The 24909-nt window shown below is 45.0% G+C and overlaps 1 protein-coding gene across 4 annotated transcripts; it reads left to right on the top strand.

Moving 5' to 3' along the window:
• The first annotated feature begins 447 nt into the window (after positions 1–447).
• On the top strand, positions 448–24160 carry COIL (coilin). 4 transcript variants are annotated; one of them, XM_045773345.2, is made up of 7 exons: positions 448–726; positions 7484–8597; positions 8719–8805; positions 9228–9275; positions 11593–11662; positions 19924–20011; positions 23471–24160. In XM_045773345.2, exons 1-6 carry the CDS (start codon positions 482–484, stop codon positions 19980–19982), a joined length of 1623 nt encoding a protein of 540 aa, XP_045629301.2. In that variant the 5' UTR covers positions 448–481; the 3' UTR covers positions 19983–20011; positions 23471–24160. The 4 variants fall into 4 exon arrangements, with proteins under 4 accessions (XP_045629301.2, XP_087710648.1, XP_087710649.1 ...); XM_087854522.1 differs by having other exon boundaries at positions 23759–24158; XM_045773344.2 differs by lacking the exons at positions 19924–20011; positions 23471–24160 and adding exons at positions 14254–14342; positions 15870–16845 and having other exon boundaries at positions 449–726.
• The last annotated feature ends 749 nt before the right edge of the window (positions 24161–24909 follow it).

Here is a 24909-nt window from a genome sequence, read left to right as displayed (position 1 = left end):
TGGATGGTGGTAGGTATTATATTGCATGGGTCTCTAAATTCCACTGTGATTAATGGTTTTATTTTAAAACGTCAATATTTACAATAAGCTAGGAATTGCTTCTTTTCCAACTCCTTACAATGAAAAATTTTGTCATTTAAATGTATTGGGAGTTACTGGTTTTTGAAATTCTTTTCCGTATAAAGCAAATATCTTAGAGGACAACTACTGAGAAGTGCTTGTTTATCCAGAGAGCTGCCTAAATTCGGACCCTCCGCAGAGCTCAGCGGGAAAGGAATTCATTTAGACTCTTCCCTAGCCCAGTGTTGAACAGAATTGAATCGAATCAACCCGGCTGGGCGTTCTTGCCGGTCACGGAGCCTGTAGTAGCCACTTGGAGCCTATAGGGGGCATACGTTAAAAGGTCCCAGGGGGCGGGCCGCCGAGCACGCCTCTCGGTAGCCCTGTGGTGTCTCTCGGCTTCCGTTGAGCATCGGGCAAGATGGCGGCCTCCGAGACGGTTAGGCTACGGCTTCAATTTGATTACCCGCCGCCAGCTACCCCGCACTGCACGGCCTTCTGGCTCCTTGTCGACTTGAACAGATGCCGAGTGGTCACGGATCTCATTAGTCTCATCCGCCAGCGCTTCGGCTTCAGTTCTGGGGCCCTCCTGGGCCTCTACTTGGAGGGGGGGCTCTTGCCCCCAGCCGAGAGCGCGCGCCTGGTACGAGACAACGACTGCCTCAGGTGCGCGCTGCGCGGGGTTGGAGGTGGCGGGGTGGGCGGCGGGCCGGGGACGCGCCTGCGCACGCCCGGGGCGCCTCGGGCCCCTGGAGGCCGCGCGTGGGTATGGGGTGGGGAGTTGGGGTGGGCGTGGGGTGGGGCTGTCAAGCTGCAGGTTCGTGAACCCGGGAGACGCTGATTGGTCTAGGTAGGTTTGGGGCTCAGGAAGCCGCCGGGTAAGGAGCATCCTTCCCCGAGTGCTTCTGAGCCAGGTGATTGGTGGACCAAACTTGGAAAGACCCTGATCTTGTGCGTGGGCCGGGCCTCTGTTTCTTTCAGCCCTGATTTAGCGGGCACTCACTGAGACAGTGTTAACGTGGGCCTGATGCACGTCAGAGCCTCGCGGCTCTCAGGGTCAGGTGCCGGGGACCCAGACAAAGAGGAACAGTCGTGTTTCCTTCAAAGCGTGCCGTTCGTCCTACTTTAGTGCTCCTGCGAGTTCTTTTGAGACTTACGGTGTCATTCTTGTCATACGTGGGTGTTTTGCGGTTCTTTTAAATAGGTGTTCGGGACCTTTTGGGTCGTGAATTGGAAAATAAAATAGTTTTAAGTAAGCTTTTGAAAATTAAAAAAAAAATGATACCGAGATGAGTATCAAGAAGCCATTGTGGTATGAATTGCCCATGTGTGGTTGAGTTGTCTCAATAAAATGGTAAGACATGATCATATCGGTTTGGACTTTTAGACTAATTTACTCAGGGTTTCTTTTTAAAGCTTCAGCTACAATGAAAAAATTCTAGAGTTATGAACCAGGCTACTTCCTCTGCCTGTTCTTTGTTAAATATTCTTTTCCTTAGAACATAATGTCAGATCCGTGAGATTTCTTCAGAACGTCAGGGAATTCAGTTTGGAACAATACCTACATCTTTGTGTGTGTGTCTCTCTCTTAAAATCAGGAATGCTGTGATTTGTTAATGTTTAGCTGTTTCTAAAGACAATTTGAAATCGTCCAAATTTCAAAAAAGAGTTCTTTTTCCTTTTTCTTTCACTGTAATGGCTCTCCATTATTTTTGTAATTCAGGGACTACTTCAATACTACAATTCAATTGCAAGGACTGCCTCCCCTCCTATTAAGTTTACTTTCTGAACTATCCCCTGCCTAATAAATTAATAACTTCCTGCTCACTAACTGCAGTTACACCTCAATTAATGAATCATCTGGGAATTATACTCCTTATAGTGAAGTTAATGTCAAAAGCAAACCATGAAAGCTGTTATAGGAAGTAAATACAGCACAAGGGCAGGCAGAATTTCTCCCAGAACACTTCAGAGGCGTAATTGTGTGTGGTAAGAAATACCTCTGCAGCTGGCTTTGGTGGTAAGTGGGGCAGACCTTAGGAAAAAACTGAATGTGGAAAAATTTTGTGTATTTTTGTGGTTGCCTGTTTTCAATCATTCTGTCTTCCAACAGATTCACCTTTCTTCAGAGCTACAGAAGAAAACATAGTGTCTTTTCTTAAAGGTTCCTAGTATTGTTGGAGTGGACAAAATAACTAGTTTCTTGTTTCTGTATATTACCTTCTTGTGTGATGCAGGCAGTCAGCCCGGATAATTATACTAGGTTGTGCTGCTAAGTGCAGAAGATGACTGAGAAGGGAGAGATCATCGTGGAACACAAATGGTCAGGGAATTTTGCAGTTCCTTGATGGACATGTTGGAAATGGAAATGCTAGATGGCCCAGGAGAGTTGTAGATTCAAGAGCTAGCCTGACTCCCTGAAGAGATAAGTCTGACTACAGAAGGATTCTGTAGGGATTGCTGGGAGTACTGAGAGGCGGAGCCAGGTGGTGGGAGGCTTGAGAGGCCATTTCCCCATGGCCATTTCCTCGTTCTCTCAAGCCCCCAGAATCTGACTTTTTCTGCTCTGACAGATGAAAAAAAGTTATACTTCAAGATAGTTCAAGGTAAAAAGTCCCTTATTTCTCTTCTTACGTATTCTTCCCACAGCCTACTCTCAAGAAGTGTCCTCAGTTAGGTTTGGGGTCTATCTTCCCAGATTTTTTCCATACACATGCAAACATATATCGTTTTTAAATACACATGTCATCCTAATAAACATATTGTCCTGCACCTCACTTTTTTTTTTTTTAAGATTTTATTTATTTATTCGACAGAGATAGAGACAGCCAGCGAGAGAGGGAACACAAGCAGGGGGAGTGGGAGAGGAAGAAGCAGGCTCATAGCGGAAGAGCCTGATGTGGGGCTCGATCCCAGATCGCTGGGATCACACCCTGAGCCAAAGGCAGACGCTTAACTGCTCTGCCACCCAGGCGCCCCCTGCACCTCACTTTTTTACCTAACGTATCATGGGTATCTTTTATTTGAGTGTATATAGTATGTAGTGTACATCATTCTTATTTTTTATTTTTGCAAGAGAGAGAGGGAGGGAACAAGCGGGGGGAAGGGCAGAGGGAGAGGGAGATGACGCAGGACCCCGGGATCATGACCCAAGCCAAAGGCAGACGCTTAACCAACTGAGCCACCCAGGTGCCCTGCGTCATTCTTTTTAAATGCCATGTAGTATTTTTTTACATGACCATGTCCATTTCTTAAACCAACCTCTTACTAATGGGTGTTTTAGGTTGTTATCTTAGTTCATTTGTGCTGCAATATAAAAATACCATAAACTGGGTAGCTTATAAACAACAGGAATTTATTTCTCACAGTTCTAGAAGCTGGGGAGTCCAAGATCAAGGTGCTAGCAGATTCAGTGTCTGGTGAGGCTAGCTTTCTGGTTCATAGATGGCACCTTCTCACTGTGCCCTCGCTATGGAAGGGACTAGGGAGAGCTGTAAGGGTCTCTTTTATAGGAGCACTAATCTAGTTCATCAGGGTTCCACCCTCATGACCTAAGCACCTTCCAAAGTTCCCACCTCCTAATTCCATCACCTTGGTGGTTAGGGTTTCAACACATGAATTTTGCAGGGACACAAACATTTAGACCATGGCAGTTTTTTTGTTTTCGGGTTTTTTTTTTCTTTAAAGATTTTATTTTTAACTAATCTCTACATCCAGCGTGGGGCTCAAACTTACAACCCCAGATCAAGAGTCGCACACTCAATCGACTGAACCAGCCAGCATGCCCCCCCCCCCAGGCTATGATGGTTTTCTGCTTTTCACTGGTACATACTGCTGTAGTGAACATTTTTGTACGTCCTTGTGTACTTGGGCAGTGGTTCAACAGGATACATTCCTAGAAGAGGTACTTTTGGGTCAGATTTTAAACTTTGTAATAAGTAATGTCAACTTGGCCTCCAGAAAAGTTGTACAGGTCTGTATTTATGCCAACAATATATGAGTTACTTTTGTTCAGTGTCGTGTGAAAGGTAAGAGAGCGGAGTGATAAAGAGTTCAAGGTCTGGAGTCAGAACGCTAGGTTTGAATCATGACTCATTAGCTGTGTTCCCTTGGTCAAGGACCTTTACCTCTCTGAATGTGATAATGCAGTAGCCAGGCAGGAGGGAAGCTACAGGGAACTGAGGGGACCCAAAGGGGGTGCAGCTCTATGTTTTCATTCTCTTTGTTGAATTTCACCTCCATTTGGTGGGACAAATTCATTAAAAACCCTCCATGTCCTGCCCTCAGAAGACTAACAATTATTGTATTAATAGGGGCGCCTGGGTGGCATAGCGGTTAAGCGTCTGCCTTCGGCTCAGGGTGTGATCCCATGTTATGGGATTGAGCCCCACGTCAGGCTCCTCCGCTATGAGCCCGCTTCTTCCTCTCCCACTCCCCCTGCTTGTGTTCCCTCTCTCGCTGGCTGTCTCTATCTCTGTTGAATAAATAAATAAAATCTTTAAAAAAAACAAACAATTATTGTATTAATAAAAATTAGAGTTAATATTTGGATAGTACTTGCTTGGAGCCTGGCACTGCTCTAAACATAGATGATAGCTCATCTGAGTATTACAATAATTGTCACTGTCCCCATTTTTGCAAATGAGAAAGGTGAGGTAATATTTAAAAATTTTACTTAAAGTGACAGAGGAAGGATTTGAATCCACTCACTTTGGCCTTGGCAGGCAGTGGGTTTGGGGTCTCAGGCTGTGCAGCTGGGTGTGGCTGTATTTCTGTATGATAGAATCCTAGAAGTGAAGTTGCACATTTAAAGGGAGTGCCTTGCATTTTGGGGCACCTGGGTGACTCAGTTGGTTGAGCATCGGACTCTTGGTTTCTGCTTAGGTCGTTATTTCATGGTCCTGAGACTGAGCGCGCAGTTGGGCTCGGTGCTCAGTGGGGAGTCTGCTTGACGTCTCTCTCCCTCTGCCCCTCCCCCCAGTTGCTCAGGCACGTGCTCTCTGTCTCTCAAATAAATAAATAAATCTTAAAATAAATTAATTAATTAATAAAGGGAGTGCCTCGTAATTTGATACCACCCAGCCTGGCCTACAAAGAGTTTGCATGAACAGTGAAGGTCTGTTCTAAAAATTTCTTGGAATTAAATCTCTTTTATTGCTAATTTCATAGGTAATTCACTTCTCTTCGTACAAGGACAGCTACATTTGTTGTCTGTGATCCAAGTAGAGAAATGAAGGACATTCCTAGGGCAAGTGTACATTCTTAAAGGAACGGTAGCTCAACAGACCCTGATGAACCATTTCGTACTCTCTGACGGCAGTTTTTACTGTGTTCCAAACGGAAGTGACTCTCCTCTGGAATACAGCAGATAGTGAGCGAGGCTGTAGCCATCACGGGTCGCACCTTTTTGCCCATATCCACAGATCCGATGCCTTCAGAATAGGTGAGGGGATGCCAAGGGCTGCTCTTGAACGTGTGGTGGTCACACAGGCTCCTCCGAAAGGCAGCGGGTGCTGTGTTCCGGTGGGTTAGTAAACCACGATGACTGAACTGAGAGTCTTGCAACCACTTCCAAAGTTCGATGGGAAATTTGGTCCTCACTGGTTGCCTCAGGACTGAAGCATGAATCGTAACATTGCTACAGGTAAAACAAATTGATCAAGAATGTCAAGGGACAGTCCCAACACTCTGCAAGCTCCTCAGTAGTTCTTAGATTCACAGGATGCCAGCCTAGGTTTTGCCCATTTGAGAATTGCTTCTTTGCTGCTGGATGCTGAGGTCCATCCTGGCAGTAGAGGCTTTTATAAATTAAATCCCTGATGTTTCACACTTTTATTTCTCTCTTTATCCTGGTATCAGTAGCTTTGATTTTACTTTGATTTGTATGTGTTTGTGTTTTTGTGTATTCTGAAGAGTATCTGTGGGTGTTTTTTTCAGCTACCACATTGTGCTAAGTCACAGGATTACTGTCCCATAAAAAAATTGTTTTAAATGCTTGTGTCTTCTTATTCCCCAATTATACTTTATTTTCAAATATGATTATCTAATCTTTCTGTGGTCACTAAAAAAACTTGATGAACTGTATAGCTTGATACAAATGTATTAAAAGTATAATGTCTGTTTTTAGCAGGCAATTTGAAGCACCCACTATGTACGTGACATTGGGGACACTCTTAGCTTTCCATCACTGGACCATACGTACTAGAATTAGCTGTTGCCAGTTCATGGAACAACAGAGTTTCTTTACTATGAAAGTAATTTTGGATGGAGTGTGTGTTAGGGTTCTCCAGAGAAACAGAAACAGTAGGAGATGATAGATAGGTAGGTAGGTAGGTAGGTAGGTAGTTAGAAATAGAAACAATAGGAGATAATAGATAGATAGATGATAGATGATAGATAGATAGATAGATAGATAGATAGATAGATAGATATGAACTTCTTATAAGGAATTGGTTCATGAGATTATGAAGGCTGAGAGGTCCCAAGATCCACAGCTGGCAAGCTGGAGACCTAGGAGAACTGATGATCCAAGTCCGAAGGCTTGAGATCCAGGGGAGTTGATAGTGTAAGTTCCAGTCCTAGTCTGAGTCTGAAGGCGGGAGAAGGCTAAAGTCTCAGGTCAGACAGTTGGGCAGAGAGAAGGAATTCCGTTCAGGCCTTCAGTGGATTGGGTGAGGCCCACTCACAATGGGGCAGGCAATCTGTTTGACCTAGTCTACCAATTCCGATGTTAATCTCATCTAGAAACACCCTCACAGACAAACCCAGAATAGTGTTTAACCAAATCTCTGGGCACCCATGGCCCAGTCAAGTTGACACATAAAACTGAGGATCACAGAATATCATGGAATTTTATGATGGCTTGTCACTATCCCAGAGAAAAGAATTGTTAGAAAATTTTTTCCTACATTTCAACAGAATAAAAGTAAAATCTGATTTTAAGAAAAAGCAGCCCACATTTAAAAACAAAAATGGATGCTCTGCATTATCACCGTTTGGGACAGGCAACGTAATAGAGTGGAAAGATCGTGAACTTTGAAGTTAGACAAACTGTCGTTTGAATCCCATTTCTGCTGCTTATTAGCTGTGGCTCTTGGGTCAGTTACGTGTGTGAACTGTCATTTTGTGATCTGTTTTAAAATGAAGGCTACCTCCTTCATGGTGCCATTTAGATTAGAGGAAAGGTCTAGAAAATATTTGGGATGCAGTAGATACTCAATAAATAAAACCAGTCATTTGAAAGTTGACCATAAGTGATACCGTATAGGCCATTTTGTCAAAAAGAGTCTTTTATCCTTAAGTGATTTGACATTTTTTCATTGCCTGGCATTAGGGACAGTGTGCAGTCATCTCAGTATATAACTGTGTCCTGGAGACGCGCTTACGAGTTCCTCACGGCGGCTTTCTCTCGTTGTTTTGATAGAGTTAAGCTAGAAGAGAGAGCAGCTGCGGAGAATACCGTGACAGCCAAGAATGGTGAGGATAGCCATTTATTACCTAGAAAAGCAAAGAAGAGGGCATTTAGGTTGGAAGAGGATGAAGAAACTGAACTAGATTACAAAAACTCAAAGAAGCATTGGAAGAGGCAAGAGAACAATAATGATGAGAAGACCTTGGATCTAGAACCAGAAGTTGTCACGGTTCTGAGTGTGAGGAAAAAAAGCAAGAGGAAAAACAAAGCCACGTGTAGTGTAGTGGATGGTGATGACGAAGAAACGAAAAGAAAATCGCCAAAGAGAAAGGAGAAATGTGAATATAAAAAACAGACAAAGAACTCCAGGTCTTCCAAAGCCCAGACATTGAAGGACTGGGCCACCCCGAACTGTGGTCCTCCGAAAGGCTCGGCTGCTAGGAACAGCCTTGTCAAAGCCAAAAGGAAAGGGGGCGTGGGCATTCGTACAAAAGATAGTCCCATTTCCTCCTCCGAGTCCGAGTCTTATCATGAATCGACCAGCGACGGCCTCAGCCACGTCGTCTTGGAGGTCAGAAATTCCTCAGAGAAAGTATCAATGGAGTCGTCAAAGGAAGGCCCTCCTACCAAAAACACAGCCGCCACCAAAGTGGCCGCCAAAACTGGCTTTCACTCCGCCGCTGTCAAGGGCAAGACAAGCAGAGCATCGTCTTCGAGTTCGGACTCTAGCTCAGAGTCCGATGACCAGTGCACGGTGTCCAAGAGCGCCCCGGAGCGCACCGCAGGCTTCCTAAAGCCAGTAGGCCTCTTTGCAGGCCGGGGCTGTCCGGGCCCGGGGCCCTGCTCTCAGACTCCCGGTGCTGCCACCTGGAAGCCTTCCGATGCCGACGGTGCCAGGCCCGCCCCTCCTGCTGCTCCTCCCAACGTGACTCTCCTCGCCAGTTTGGGAAGAGGCTGGGGGAGAGGAGAGGACCTTCTTTCTTGGAAGGGGGCGAGGGGTCGGGGGATGCGGGGAAGAGGCCGAGGCCGAGGGCAGGCCGTTTCCTTTGTGTTAAATAGAAACGCTGAGTATCAGAAGCACCAGCAATTAAATGAAATGGTCACAAATTCATCTACTATCATCCAGGCAAGTATTCTTTCTCCTGAGCCTACCTCTTCCCCTTCTCCCACGGGCTGTGTCCGGAGTGGATGTCACGGGTGCGCTCTTTCCCGCCAGTAAGAGCCCCATGACCGATGCTGTTTTTCAGAACCCAGTAGAGACACAGAAGAAGGACTACAGCTTGTTACCGCTGTTAGCGGCTGCTCCGCAGGTTGGAGAAAAGATTGCGTTCAAGGTATATTTTACAAGCACAGCAATTACCACAGGAAAGATTATCCTCCTTCCAAATAAACTTACCCATTAGCAGCTCAGGATTATATATGTTTATGTCCATAGACCCTTTCCAGATCGTGTCTGTCCTGTTCTTGGGCCTAGCATGTAGGAGGTGCCTACTTATTGTTTAGTGAGTGAATAAACATGGCTTAGCCTGGTGTCTGGAACATAATAAGTGCTCAATAAAAAAAGGCTCTACGGATCACCAACCCTCCCAACATCCTCCCCCAAACCAAAGAAACCTTTCCCGCTGGACCCTCTGTTTTGCCGCAGGTTCGCAGTAGGGCCCCCAGGGTGGCGGGGTGGGTTCCCCCACCCGGCACATTTTCTCGGGCGGCAGAGGGGAGAAACCGAAGAGTTTATTTGTGGGCTCTTCTTTTGTAGCTTTTGGAACTAACGTCCGATTATTCTCCTGATGTCTCTGACTACAAGGTAAGGCTTTTTATTTAAAAATAACTGTTGGTATATTAAAGAAGCCAAAGTCATATTTCGTACTGCTAATATGGATTATTTTGATTTTTTGGAGTAAATAATGTTGTAAACTAGAAAACGGGAGCATTATTAAAATGTAAACTTTTTAATAGTATCACTGTGGAGCCCCCAGTGTTGTTTTCCTTGCGCTTGGGGATGAATGTTGTAGGACAATGATGAGTTTTAATTTTTTTAAGTCATTTTTTTCTAACCAGCTTAGACATTCACAAACTTATTTGAATGCCACTCCCCCGGGATCCTAAAGGAAATAATAAATAGCTCTCAGCCAGAAAATTTGATTATTTTCATCATAGGAATCTCTTTTATATAATTGTGAATTACTGCAGATTCTTATGGTCTAACATGGCCCCTTTTGCATTATCCGTTAACCACAGGTAATTCACAAATATTATCCTTGGAACTTATTCACGACACATCTGTGTGGGACTTCACATTGGCGTGAGCTTTATCATAGTTCAGTAAGAGCTTAACTCTAGTGAGATTACAGAATTACATATTTCCTTCCCTTTTTCACCCATTCAAAATTTTGTTAAAATGCGTAAATTTCTTATTTTGATGTAATATATGGAATAGAAGTCCATTTAAAAAATATTAAGTGGTAATGTTAACATAGTAATACAGAGAAAGTACAAGGAGATTCGATTTAATCTGAGTTGATACCTTGGGAGACTTTTTTTTTTTAAACCTTGGAAGACTTTTAAAATCCTGGTAAGAACCTTTCTTCAAAAGCAGACTAGAAGAAGAATCAGTTCATGAAGGGGTTTGGTAGGTCAGTTCTGGGTAATTGGTGTTTTATCATGTTTTTCATCTTAGCCCCTTAATATAGGTGACACATAAGTTATCATCTAAAGCAGGATATGGGGCGCCCGGGTGGCTCAGTCATTAAGCGTCTGCCTTCGGCTCAGGGCGTGATCCCAGGGTCCTGGGATCGAGCCCCACATCAGGCTCCTCTGTGGGAGCCTGCTTCTTCCTCTCCCACTCCCCCTGCTTGTGTTCCCTCTCTTGCTGGCTGTCTCTCTGTCAAATAAATAAATAAAATCTTAAAAAAAAAACAACAGGATACTTGTGAGTGAAAAGGATTAATATTATATTAACTATCCTGGAAGGAAATGTAAATAGACCTGTCTTGGGCAAACCGGGATGTTTTGTCACCTTACGGTAGGTAAGGACTTTACTTCTGTCATATATGGGGAGATAGCTAAATATGGAATTAATACATACTACTGCCTCTACGAAGTATGAGTCTAGATGATACTGATTTTTAAAAATGCATATTAAATCGATGTTGGTCACCATAGTTATTACCTTGGAAAGCTACTTGCTTACTTTCCCGGTATTTTTAGAACTTTCTGGATATTATTTTCAAAACCATTTGCAGAGTGAAAATCAGTCCCAATTTCTGCTTTGACCTCAAGTGCTGTTATCTAGCTTGATCACTGGCTTTATTCCCGAAGCTTGTCTTCAGAAGTCAAATCTGTCTTCAAAGAATGTAGTCTCCTCCGCCCTTGACCCTGTGTCACGTGTACATACCTACCTGCAGGATTATAATCGCTGCAGGTGACTGGGTGACACTACAGAAGTCAGTGCAATGAAAGAAGAATTTATTGCTTACATTTCCCGAGAGAGCGGGGAATGCCATGTCATGCAGGCCGCCGGGGGAAAGCGCCTAGACGTCATTTGGTGGCGGAAACAGGAGTGAGGAGAAAGCCTGTGCCAGGGCCTTTATTGGGCTTTCCTTGGGATAGGCAAGCCAGGATGGGGGAAACAGTTTAGGATTGGCTAGTTTGAATATTTAGTAGGCTTTGGGCTATAGGGGCTGGCCCTAGTTGTGTGGTGCTTGCCTCTGGGATGATTTAAACCAGGGAAAATACTGCCTTGGGAGTTTTATTTCTCCTACAGGTTGATTTATTTAAAATTTTTTCTTTTAAGATTTTATTTATTTATTTGAGAGAGAGAGAGCATAAGTGGGGAGTGAGGAGGGGCAGAGGGAGAAGGAGAAGCAGACTCCCTGCTGAAGAGGCAGCCCAGTGTGGGGCGCCACCCCAGGACCCTGGGATCGTGACCTGAGCCGAAGGCAGACGCTTAACTGACTGAGCCACTCAGGCATCCCCTAAAGAAAAAGTTTTAATATTGAGATAAAATTTATATAACGTAAAATTCACCATTTTAACCATTTCGAAGTGTATAATTTGGTGGTTTTAGTATATTCTCAATGTTTCACATATTGGTTTTTGACTTGGACTTTTATTTTTGAAAGGAAGGAAAAATACTAAGCCACAATCCAGAGACCCAGCAAGTAGATATAGAAATTCTTTCATCCTTACCAGGTGAGTCTTCTAGAAAAGAATTTGAAAATTTAGGCTCTTCATATCAACGTTGGTTTCTAAATAGCTTTTATACCCAGGAGCTGCTCTCTGCCTTCGCCTCAGTGACTAACTCTCCACTACCCCTTGTCCGCACAGAGCAGCCCTGGGGACCAGTGCTCCCCCTAGTGGAGGTGTGTGTCTGCTAAGGGTTTTTGGATTTGTTTCCAAAACTGTTAGGCAAGCTGTTCTTACTCCTATAATTATGTAATTTCATAAAAATTATGTAAACTGATGAGCACTGATTGCAAAAATAATTATTTCTATGAAACCCAAATTGAATGCTGACCCAAGAGCGTAACTAAGAAATTTATTGAATTACGTGTGGGGTGGATGTGCCAAAAGAGATTGGGGGAATCTGGTAAAAATCTAGGAAGATTCTGAGCTCAGACTGCCTTGCTAGTATTTGCATTCTTGCATCCCTTTAAAAAAACTCAGAACTGGAAATTGTAGAAATTGCAGACAAATATTAAGTATAGGGTTTATAAAAGAAAGATAACTCTAGTCAGCAGGCTCCTAAGACCTACTCTATTTCAAAAGAATTGGTAAATGAGCATACTTTTGTGTGTTAAGTCAAAATAAAATGTCTGAAGTTTATGTGCATGCACACTCGCACACGTCGTTTCAGATGCTTCCCTGCTTTATCCCTGATTCACCTCACCCATCATCGGTTCTAAAGTCTGAGACTAAGAGAGCTTTTGCTGTATATGTGGCTTCACTTGGGTTGCGTTGTAGGGGTTCCTGGCCAGAGAGCAGACCGTAAGGCAATTAAAATCTTAATAAATGATTAGCTATAACTTAAATTGGTTTTCCAGCTTTCTTCTGATTAGGTTTTATTTGAAGAAGTCCCCCTTCCTAGGAATGGCGGTCAGAGGCGTTTGTCCATGGTCAGACTCCATGGACGCAGCCTGAGCACTGCTTGTCCGGTGATTGGCAGTGAGAACATCCAATTAGAACTGGTCTTCTCTGGAGCTTCTAGAAGTGGCTTTATGTGTTCACTAATAGAAATACAGGTAGTCCTCGCTTTGCATGGTTCTGATATATATATAGGAACTTTAGTTACCATGGTTTGGTTAAGTAACACCAGTTCCCAGCGATATTCGGTCTGCTGTTAGCTGTGAGTACTGCATCAAGTTCTGCTAGCTTTTCGGTCCACAGACCACTGCGTCAATAACAGGTGGCCATCATGAGCAGTGACCAGTCACGTCACTTCGTGTCTTCTGGCTCCTGGTGATTGGTCCCCGTGCATCTGTTACCCTGTCCCCAGACACACTGCAGTACGTATGGTTGTGCTGCCTCCTTGTCTCCCTGGGATAAACCCACATGGCACTGGCATTTTACAGCAATGGATGTTGAGGTAGGGAATTGGTCAACAAAGCTGAAAGTACAACAAAGAAACAAAGTGATGATTCTGGAGGTGACATCCAGGTGGGGTTCAAGTGAAGTGGGGTCAGAAGAAACAGCTGGCTGTAGGCATGTTGGCACTACAGTCCCTGTGAACTTCTTGACATAAATGAGGAAGGGTGGTGGTGACAAAAGGGATGAAGAGGTCCCCAAAGTGACATCAGCAAAGACATCAGAGAGTTGCAGAAAAGAAGCGAAGAAGCTCTAAGAGCTATTTCATGATGATAAGAGCTCAAAGGATGAACTACTGAGAGCTGATGCACACTTAGAAGGGGTCTGCTGCTTCTGCCAAGTGTAGAAAGGGTTCTCACTCTGTGTCGTTATGCGACAGGAAGGCAAGCACTGTTCAGACCACCTTGATAATAGCATGTTCTTTTCTTTTTTTTTTAAGACTTTTATTTTTAAGTCATCTCTACACCCAAAGCAGGGCTCGAACTCATGACCCCAAGATCTAGAGTCGCATGCTGTACTGACTGGTGCCTGGATAAGTTTCTTAACAAAGAAATAGAACACTAATTCTGTCTTTCTGGTGGTTTAGATTACAGTGTACTACATAAATATTAGTTTTGCTCTTTTTCATCTCCCAATACAGTAGAGGTTTTAATGTTTTGACAATTTTTAAAAATGTCATGAGACCATCATAATTTTCCCCACTGATTATTCAGATTGTTGTACATAATTTCAGCCTGCGTGGTCATTTTTATGACCCCGCACTACCGTACAAAGCGAGGACTGCTGTATTACCAAGTAGTAAGTATGTTTAATTTCTGACGACAGAGCAAGATAGACAAATTTTGCAGAATTCAGTTTACCTTTCCCACCTGGAACATATCAGTTATCTTTTGGATTATCTAATGGTTACACATATTCTTTTCTGAGAGTACTAATAACAGTGTATCAAGCTCATTTCTTTTTTTGATGAAGGAAAGATTGCTTCTGATAAATGGCCACGAAGCTCCTGTCTGCTGTTACAGGGTTTTCTAAGGGTCTCCTGTCACTGAGCACTCCATACTTTCATGTGCGTCCCAGCCTCCACATCAGCGGACAATTTGTTTGTGGTTGTTTTTCTAATGATATAAATTCCCTGTAGAGGAACATTTTCACTACTGGGAAATGACTTATTGTCTCTCCTTCCTACCGTCTGGTTTCAGCCATGAAAGAACCTGGGAAATTTGATTTGGTTTATCACAACGAAAATGGAACTGAGGTAGTGGAGTACGCTGTGACGCAGGAGAAGAGGGTAGGCGTGCTTCTCTTCTTGGGATTGCTTGGTCGTCCGTTCTCTCGACTGGCTACTGGTGGTCTGGAAGGTGACATCGCAGCTTCCTGAACTGCCTATATTAAAGTCATAAAAGATCTAGGCCCTAGGATCCCTGGCCTGCCTACAGGGTGGCAGTTTCGGTGCCCAGTGCCAAGTTAGGGTGCCATCTTGGATCTCAAAGAGCCTACATGACAAGTGCACAAAGAACAAAGTCTTATTGAAGACTAGAGAGCTGCATAAGCATAGTTATGTAAGCGTTTCAGTAGAGAACGGTAGCGTATTTAAAAAACTTTTGAGAAAAGTATATATAGTATATAGCTTGAAGGATTGTTGTAAATGAATATACCCATGTCACCAGCACCTAGGTCAAGAAGCAGAACATTAACAGCCCCCCCGGAAATCATCATCATGTCTCCTTGCAGTCATTACTATCTCCCAAATACTACCATGATTCTGACTTAGAACAGCATAGATGGTTTTGAAGAATGACATAAAATGATGATTCTGTCTTTTGACTTCTGTTTAAATCCTTAAATTGCCATTTTAGGAAATATCTGGTTTAGGGCTTTTAGGCAGCCAGACTTCCAGAGTTGCTGGCAATGCCTGGCTCATTAGGCTATGCTAGCATTAAACTAAATAGAATTTATATTTAAATGCTGCCTCTTACGGTGCTTATATTTGAAATGTTATGGATATTATTCTGTAACTTTTAGCATTGCAAGCTCACATTTTAGAAATGTAAACTTGTAGAAACCCTAACCAGACTATGTTTTGCTTTGTCTTTAGGATAGATGACACTCTTAGAGATTTATTCCAAAACACATTTTTAGGGTCTGTGGTAGGATCAGCAGATTTGGCCAAGTCTCCTGTACTTCTTTATTTGCAATGTATGCCTCTTCACTTTTTTGTTGAAATGTATTCTTGGAAACTACATTGGAAAATTAAACCTTGGAAGCTTTCCTCTCTATGCCTTACTAAATAGGGGCTTGAAGCAGAGCTTGTCATTACCATTCTCTGGCCCTAGATGGCCCTCTTGATTCGTCCACGTGGCTGAGTTCGCATTTGTTCGCTCTTGGTAAACCGTGAACCACCTAGTTTTACGCAGCGCAGGATAGAGCTGTGCAATGGAGCGTAAGGAGTCCACTGATAACCCTTAAGGGCCACAGCTGCCTGTGAAGAGTCTGTGGGCCGCTGAGCCACAGTGTCCTGTTGGGCAAGTCCTCTTGACCCTGGGTAACCGGCTGCCTCACACCCCGGCCCGTCCCACCCGTAGCCCCACTCGAAATGAAGGAAAGGTGAAATGTGTTTAGTGTAAAGTGTAGCTGCATTCTAGGTAAACAGTTCTTCTACCCTAATTGAACTCAGCTTACTGGGACTCAGATCATTCCAGGTCTTCAGCCATTCTGCACAAATGGAAATTTACTTGACTGAAGTTTTTAAACCGATTGAAACGTGTATGATCTCAAAATGAAGCCTCTAAACCAAATATTTTGTGTTTTTCCTCAGATCACTGTTTTTTGGAGAGAGTTAATTGATCCAAGATTGATTGTTGAATCTCCGAGTACCATACCAAGTACAGAGCCTGCTTGAGGATGACCTCTCCACCTCATAGTTTATAAATGTCTTGTTTGTGAGAGTGGCTATAACCTGAACTTTAAAAAAAAAAAAAAAGATTCGAAAGTTGTATGCATTTTTTGTTCACTTTACTGCATAGGAAAAAAAATCTACCTCATCATTTAAAATAACATGGGTGTTGCTTTTTGTAGATCTTTTTTTTTTCTTCTTCCAAGGCTTAAATTCAGTAACAAAATTTAAAACATGACATTCCCTGCAGGCATTGTTATATATCAGTATGTATGGTTTCTTCTCTTTTTTAATTTATTTTTTGACCATCAAGTAGCCATCGTCAGTAGGAGTTTATAACACCAAGTACAAGAAAATGCTGCATATCTTGTCTCAGTAGGTTTTATTAAGTAACGTTTTAAAACATGAAAGCATGTTACTTGACCTAATTTTTTAACATTCAAGTTGTTCCATTAAATATGGAACATCTTATAAAATGCAAGTATTTTATACTTGTAACTGTCAAGAATTAAAAAGTAGCTGGGTTTGTTGCAGGCGATGAGTTAAGGAATCCTTTCACATTTTTCTCAACTTTAAAATTGAGGATTTTCAGAGCCCTGTGTAGAGCAGTGAAAATAAGACCTCGTGTGTTTGCCTGGGACGAACTGGTGTTCCACCTAGGTGAGAGGGTTTGCTGTGAGTTCAGACCAGGGAATGTGTTATCTTGCTACAAGATCCCAAGCACCTGGCTGAGTGCGCTGGAGTGAGGACCAAACAGAAACTTCGGTTTCTGTTATTATTCAACACAAAGCTAAAGTGGCTAAATCTATACTGTGAAAATTGCTTCCTTTTAACAAAAGACCAGGTTCCTCCTTCAGCTTTGCAGATTTTTAAATAAAGTCATATTGAACTAAACTTCCATGCTGAGTCATCATGTTTAGTGGACTATTGCAAATCGCTGTCTTGTTTCACAATAACGTGAGAGATACAGAGGTTCTGGAACAGGAGGCCGTGCTTTGACTGAAGAGTCTGGTGTTGCAAAGTTCAGTCCAGTGAGACTCAGATCTAGGAGCTGTTGGGCCGGTGATGCAGTCTACTTTTAACCTGCACAACATTGATGTGTATCAAGTGTCGATTTATTGATTTGTAATGAGAAGTAATCCTCCAGAAAGTGTGAGATCAGTGTGAATGATGGGAGGTTGGCACTGGGGTTCTTGCATAGCGTGCTTTCTTTCCAGGGCCTGAAAAACAAATGAAGGTGACCTAGTAAGCGCCAATAGGCATATGAACAAATGCTCAACGTCATTCATCATCCGGGAAATGCAAATCAAAACCACAACGAGATATCACCTCGCACCTGTTAGAATGGATATTATCAAAAAGACAGGAAATCAGGAGTGTTGGTGAGCATGTGGCAGAAAGGGAATCCACTGTGCAGCCACTTGGGAAAACAGTATGCAGCCCTATGTTCGTTGCAGGGTTATTTACGATAGGCAAGCTACGGAAACAAGTGTCCATTGATGGACGAACGGATACAGAAAATGTGGTATATTTATATATCTGTACTTTTTATTCAACCATAAGAAGGAATGAAATCTTGCCATTTGCGACAACAAGGATGGACCTCGAGGGTAGTATGTTCAGTGAAATAAGTCAGACAGGGAAAGACAGATACTGTATGATCTCACTTATATATGCAATCTAAACCCCCCACCCCAAAAGGAACTCAGATACAGAGAACAGATTGGTAGTTGCCAGTGGTAGGGGGTGAGGCCAAATGGGCAATGGGGGTAAAAGGTACTAGCTTCCAGTTATAAAATAAGTCACAGGCACATAACGTACAGCGTGGTGACTCTAGTTAATAATACTGTATTCCATATTTGAAAGTTGCTAGGAGAGTAGATCTTAACAGGTCTCATCACAAAAAGTTTTCTGTAACTGTGTATGGTGGTAGATGTTAACCTAGGTTTATCGTGGGTTTTGTTTTGCAACGGGTGTATACAAATACCGAGTCATACTGTGCACCTGAAACTAATGTTGTATGTCGATTATACTTCAGTTGAAAAAGATAATTAGTAAACATTGACTAGATCAAAGAGAAGTGTTGACCTCAGGGTGTTTTCCTCAGATTATAATCAATTTCTCGGTTTCCTTTTCCCTCCGTAGTGGTGTTTTTCAAACGACAGATAGCAGCCTCCTAGAAGGGTCATGATGTCAAGTGAGGGGTCGTGACCTCTTTGAAAGATGCATTACGATAGGAAAACACTATCCAGTAAATTTCAGTTTTCTTTATAAAACAATTTACAGGGGCGTCTGGGTGGCTCAGTCAGTTTAGGCGTGGCCTTCGGCTCAGGTCATGATCCCAGGGGCCTGGGATCAAGCCGCTTGGGGCTCCCTGCTCAGTGGGGAGTCCGCTTCTCCCTCCCCCTCTACCCCTCCCCCCCGCTTGTGTGTGCAAGCTCTCTCTCTCTCTCAAATAAATAAAATCTTAAACCCCAGAATTTATATATAGCTGTGTGTGTACTGGATCATTATGTAAAATGTAGCTGTATTTATTCATTTATTTTTTTTTTAAGATTATTTCTTAGTGAGAGCGAGAACACAAGCAGGGGGAGCAGAGAGGCCAAGGGAGAAGTAGACTCCCCACGAGCAGGGAGCCCGATGTGGGGCTCGATCCCAGGACCCTGAGATCATGACCTGAGCCGAAGGCAGACGCTTAACCCACTGAGTCACCCAGGTGCCCCTGTAGCTGTATTTATTCTTGCTTGAAATCAGATCATTGTCCCACATGGAAACACTATAAACTATACAGTTTATTCCAGGAGTGAGACAGAAGAGGGGAGATGAGGGAAGGTGCTGGGCAAAAAGTACATGCCAGAGACGAAGTCTTTGCCTCACTTGCCCTGGGTTGGTGGTCCTGTTCTAGATGCGGAAACAGCAAGTACTCAGACGCCAGCTCTGAATATTACAGGACTCAAGTGGTGACGCATCTAACTTCTCTCAACGTCATATTGAGTCACTCGCCAAAGACCACACAGCTAGAGGAGAGCGTCTAGTGTAATTTCAGAGTAGTGTTTTTCCCCAAGGTGTTTCAGTGGCTGTCCCTAAAGCTGCCGTGTCCTGGCCTGACCATAATCAGTAGGGCGCTCTCCACACCCTCCCCCCACTGCCGCCTGTGTTGTTGGGAGCAGGAAACTTCCGGCTCATGACCTTTCTGCCCCCGAGACTTGCTTCGGTCTATCTTCAGGTTGTCTGTGCACCATTACATTCTTTTTTGTTTTTTAATTGAGTGTCTGTTTTTATGATTTTTGTTTAGATTTTTAAAATTATTTTAAAAGAAAAACTGCACATATTACGTGTGTTCCATTTGATGAGTTTGAACATACGGATACATTCACGAAACTGTCACCACGATCAAACTAATAAAGCATCACCTCCAAAAGTTTCCTTGCACCTTGTTTTGTTCCTGTGCTTGTTTTTTGTGTGTATATGCATGTTAACAAGGCTTAACACGAGACCTACCCTCCTAAGTTTTGATAAAAGTGGAATCATGTAGTATTTGTCCCTTATGCCTGGCTTATTCACTTAGCATCGGGCCCTTTGGTTGATCCGTGTGGTTGCAGATGACAGGATTGCCTTTTTTCAGGCTGATAATACCCTGCTGTTTGGGGTACCACACTCTTTATCCATTCATGTATGGGTGGACATTTAGGTTTCTACATCTTGGCTGTTGTAAATGACGCTGCCATGACCATGGTCACCGTTAAATTCTAAACCGCTTTAGCTCTTAAGACATTCAACTCTGTATACAAAGACTGTGACCCTTACTCAATCAGTGCAATATCCCACTGGATCTTTTTTCCCTTCTTGTGAAAACTGCAGGCTCTCCAACTCCATTCACGTCCCTGATACGATTGATCTCTTCTTTGCTGTCCTCATCAGGGGCGCGGTGGTGGTAACTTCTTACCTGCTAAGTTTTTTTTTTTTTTTTTTTTAGCTACGTCCAAACCTGGATTCGTTGGAACATTCATTCCCAACCCTTTTTCACTTTTCTGAAGGGATGACATCACAAAAACCCTTCCCAGGTGAGAGAACTATGTACTCTCAAAATGTAGGTACTTTTTGGTTTTAACTTTTTTTTTTTAAAGATTTTATTTATTTATTTGACAGAGAGAGAGACAGCCAGCGAGAGAGGGAACACAAGCAGGGGGAGTGGGAGAGGAAGAAGCAGGCTCCCAGCGGAGAAGCCCGATGTGGGGCTCGATCCCATAACGCCGGGATCATGCCCTGAGCCGAAGGCAGACGCTTAACCGCTGTGCCACCCAGGTGCTCCAGGTTCTAACTTTTAACTTCCTTATTTATACCTAAAAGAGCTGTTCTAGACTTTCTCCTTCCACCCAGACCCTCCTTCCCCCATGAGCTCTTGCCGCTCGCAAAGAGGGGGAGGACCGGCAGGAATCCCCTTCCCTTCACAGTAATGACTGTACTGGTTGGTTTTTTCTTCCGGGGCCTCTGTTCTCAGCACTGGCTTGCAAAGCCTCCTGGATCAGCCTACATCCGATTAGGAGAGAGAAACCACCCAGATATTCAAACAGGAAAAGTTTAGTATCAGGAATTACTAACTCCAACAGGGACTGGAGTAATGAGGGACCGGCCAGTAGGAAACGAAGAGGGCGCTAAGGGAATAGCAGACAGGAGAAGCGGCCACTCCTTGGGCTGAGATAGAGCCCCCAGGGAAGAGTCCCCAAGACTCCCCGCCCGCCGCCCCCACCCCCCAGGCCTCTTATGATGAGGCGCTGGTGAGGGTCATGGCCATCCAAGTCTCTGTGATGCTGTCCTGGCAGAACTTGCTGGAAATCTGACCTCTCCCACACATTTCATTATGTGGTATTTTAAAGTTACATTTATTAATATTGCCAAATATCCGATCTCGTCACACCAGTCTCTAAGTATTAGGAAACTCACTATAGCAGGTACATGTCCAAAATTCTAATTTTTGCTGGAAAGCTCACATCTTTTCATTGGCAACCAGCACAGTCAGCGGCTCCTGGAGTGAGGGGCTCGCTTCGCGCGCTGTCAGGAACCTGCCTGCCAGGCCCGTGTCTGAGCCACCAGGGGCTCCGTGCGCCGGTGTCTCGCGTCACCGTGGCGCTCGCGCAAAGCGCGGCTGTGGGGCTCCGCACGCAACGCGCCTCTCCGTGAGGAAACCGCCGTTCTCCGGCTTGCGGCAGCAGACGTGCCTTCGAAGGTCGCGACCGCGTAACAGGCGCTGTCCCCGCTCTCTCAGGGGCCTCGTTTTCCGTCCCAGCGGACGTGTGAGGCCACGCGCTTCCACGGCTCCGCTGGCTCTGGGGTGCGGCGGTGCCCTGCTTTCGCACATCGCTGCAGACGTCACGCAGAGAACAGACGACACCTTCGTGGTGTTGACCTCGTGCGCCCCCTGAAAGCGTCTGGAGGACACGCAGGAGGCCACAGACGACGCTTAGAGACCTGCTGGCCTCGAGGAAGGAGACAGGTTTTGAAGTCAGGGTTGGGGGCCCCATCTGAGCCCCGAGACAAAGCGAGTGTCTTCATGACTACAATGGGCCTGCCCCGCCCTCGGCTGACAATGAAAAGTCAAAATAATGTTTGCAAAATGTGACGCTATTCAGGGAGGGTTAGTCTACTCTTAAGCCCCTCATCAGACTCAAGAGAGGCTAACTGATAAACTCCAACTCATTTACATTCAGAAAGAAAAGTCACAACTGAGTGGGGGGGGGAGATCCTGGGGGGGGGGAGATCGGGGGAGGGGGGTGATCCATGCGATCACCTTGACGGCGGACTCACTTCACCGCAAAGTGACGTCAATTCAGTCAGAAGGATCTGCTAAACATGCCCCCAAATCCTGCATCCCGCTGGAAAATGTTCTTGCAGAAACAAGAGTGTAGTTACAGTGAGCGCCCAGTTGCTCGAACAATCCATGGGAGTGTGACAGCTATGACCAAGGACTCAAGGGGAACTAAAGCTCTGGTCAAAGCCATGAGTCAAAGCCGTGGGTGCTTACTTGGGGCACTGGAGGTCATGCAATGTTCAAGCCAGAAGCCACCCTCAGAATAATGAAGCCCAATCCTCCCCCTACACCCGCCCCCCCCCCCTTTTTTTTTAGAGATCGATTGATTGATTGATTGATTGATTTTAGGGGGCTGGGCAACAGGAGACGGAGAATCTCAGGCAGGCTGTGCGCCGGGCTGGGCATGGAGCCTGACACGGGGCTCGATCTCACACCCTGAGATCATGGCCTGAGCCACAGCCAAGAGTCGGTTGGGTCACTTAACTGACTGAACCAGCCAGGCGTCCTCTGAATCCCCTTTTCACACTGACAACAGAGCCAGAGAAGTGACACGGCAGAGGCAGGATGGGGTTAGCGTGTGCGCTCTACCATGGGATGGGCCGGTACAACTTCTGTCTCTCTCTCTCTCTGTGTGGTCACTGCCTTCGACCAGCCCGGCAGCCTCCGGCAGCCTCAGCTTCCTCAGCCCGGTGCCCACCCGCAGGAGTGGCCAGGACTGCGGGAGAGAAGAGCGCACGAGAAGGATTTAGAGCAGGGCCTGGCACACAGTAGGTGCTTGTTGAGACATGAGTTGTCATTTATTCATGTTCCTGTTATGTGGCTTGCCCAAGGTCCGGCTCTGAATTTTGGGCAGAATTTGAATTCCCTTCTTTTGAATTTATCTTAAATTTTTTTTGAATTTATCTTAATTTTTATTTTATTTTATTTTTCTTTTTTTAAGATTTTATTTATTTATTTGACAGAGATAGAGACAGCCACTGAGAGAGAGAACACAAGCAGGGGGAGTGGGAGAGGAAGAAGCAGGCTCATAGCAGAAGAGCCTGATGTGGGGCTCGATCCCAGATCGCCGGGATCATGCCCTGAGCTGAAGGCAGACGCTTAACCGCTGTGCCACCCAGGTGCCCCTGAATTTATCTTAATTTTTAAATTGTATTTTCATCTGTCAGAAACACCTCACGCCATAGTTCATGTTACAGTGGCTATGTTTACGTGTTCCTTAATTACATCTTTGTTTTATTTTATGTTTGAAGGATTTTATTTATTTTTGAGAGAGAGAGAGCACGCACGCGAGCAGGGGGTGGGGCAGAGGGGGAGGGAGAGGGACAAGCAGACTCCCAGCTGAGCGCGGAGCCCCTGTCTCAGGGGGGAGCTCGATCCCATGACCCTGGGATCATGACCTGAGCTGAAGCCAAGAGTCTGAAGCTCAACCGACTGAGCCACCCTGGCGCCCCCTTAATTACATCTTTAGGTAGGAGCAAGTCACCTAATACTGATCAGTGATGCGTTTATTCCAGAAGGCTTGGGAGATTTCTGCTCTGACTCCATCTGTCCATTATCTCCAAACCGTTGTGCTTATCCTCATTCCTGAATGGTGTAGTTTGCCCCTGTGGCTTTAGCTTCTTAAACACATGATCCCCACTTTCAAAGACGGTATACTAAGAACACAACTCAGGGTTTTTTTATTTGTTTGTGTCTGTTTCTTTTCCTCCCCCAGCGAACAGGAGAGAAACGTCATTTGGAGATGAATAGTGGGGGCTTACAGGAAAACACGGACAATGAAACCCCAGAAAAATGCTCTGGGGGCTCTGATGGGATTGGTGATTAGCTCCTATCCCCGGTCATCTTGTTAACCTTGCAGCAATGCAACCCCTTGTGTTGAACAACTGGATTTGGGCGACACCATTGATAGGGTTTTACTATAAACAAATGTGGCTACAAGGTAATGTATGTGGTTTTTTGTTTGTTTGTTTTGTTTTAACCAACCAACCATGTGCGAGTCCAGAGGCTGGACCACAGGCTGTACGGGTTACCTATCTCGGCCAGCACGTGTCTGCTGAAACCGGTCAGCCTCACGGAGCTCCACCGTCAGGGCCAATGGCACGTGCCAGCGCCTTTGCTCCTGGGCAGAGTCTGCCGAAGAAGCCTGGTTGAGCCGTAAGGGGAGGCGCCGCGTGGGCTAAGCCAGGACCGTGCTGCATCCGTGGGTCTGCCGATCAGCAGCCTCCACTTCCTGGGAGCTGATTAGCAAAACAGGGTCTCAGCCCCACCAGACGGGTTGGATCGGAGGATGTATTAGCAGAACCCCATGTGCCACGTGCGTGTGAAGCTCTGGGACGCTCTGAGTCAGGGGAGGACTCAGTTGGGACTTCGGCGCTGTTTCCCGCTCATCAGACTAATAAAAGTTACTCCTGCTTGACTAAACCTGGTGTCGGTGAGGTGTTTCTTAGGGGCTAACCTGGCAAACCTGAGATTCTCTTTCTCTGTAGAGGGAAAAGGAAGTGACACAGGCTGCCCCAACAAAGAGCTGGCTCAGGGCTCTCAGAAGGATCAAGGTTTTATCTTTTTATTATTTAAAAATTTTGTTTAAATTTATTTATTTATTTGAGAGAGAGAGCGCAGGGGGAGGAGCAGAGGGAAGGAGACAAGTGGACCCCCACTGAGCACAGAGCCTGATGTGGGGCTCGATCTCACCACCCTGAGAGCATGACCTGAGTCGAAACCAAGAGTCAGATGCTTAATCAACTGAGCCACCCAGGTGCCCCTAAAGGTTTTATTTTGATCAGGACTGACATTCAGTTAAGTGCTGTAAGTAGTGCTTCCCAACACTTTTCACATCAGAGCACACGTGGAAAATATTTGCACATTGGGATAAGCAAATAATGCTGTTCGCTGCCTGAGGCAGCCAACCACCCAGCTTCTGGCTGCATCAGAGCCGTAGGGATCAAAGTCTTGGAACATACGTAACGCGAGCCGCACACCAGCGTTTCTGGGCACAGCAGCTAGTCCAGGGTAGGAGCAGGGAACGGATCCAGCAAGCCCTGAGCAGTCCTGAGCGGCCCCAGTACCATGTTGGACTGGTCACCATCCTAACGTGGAGAAGCACAGCCCCAGACTGAGACCCACCCGTGGAGCTGAGGTGATCATCACAAGGAA

This window comes from Ursus americanus, chromosome 23 (assembly GCF_024610735.1).
Source record: "Ursus americanus isolate L20-20 chromosome 23, mUrsAme1.1.p, whole genome shotgun sequence".
Taxonomy (NCBI): domain Eukaryota; kingdom Metazoa; phylum Chordata; class Mammalia; order Carnivora; family Ursidae; genus Ursus; species Ursus americanus.
Note: the sequence above shows the minus strand (reverse complement) of the source record. Positions and strands in the feature narration are given on the sequence as shown.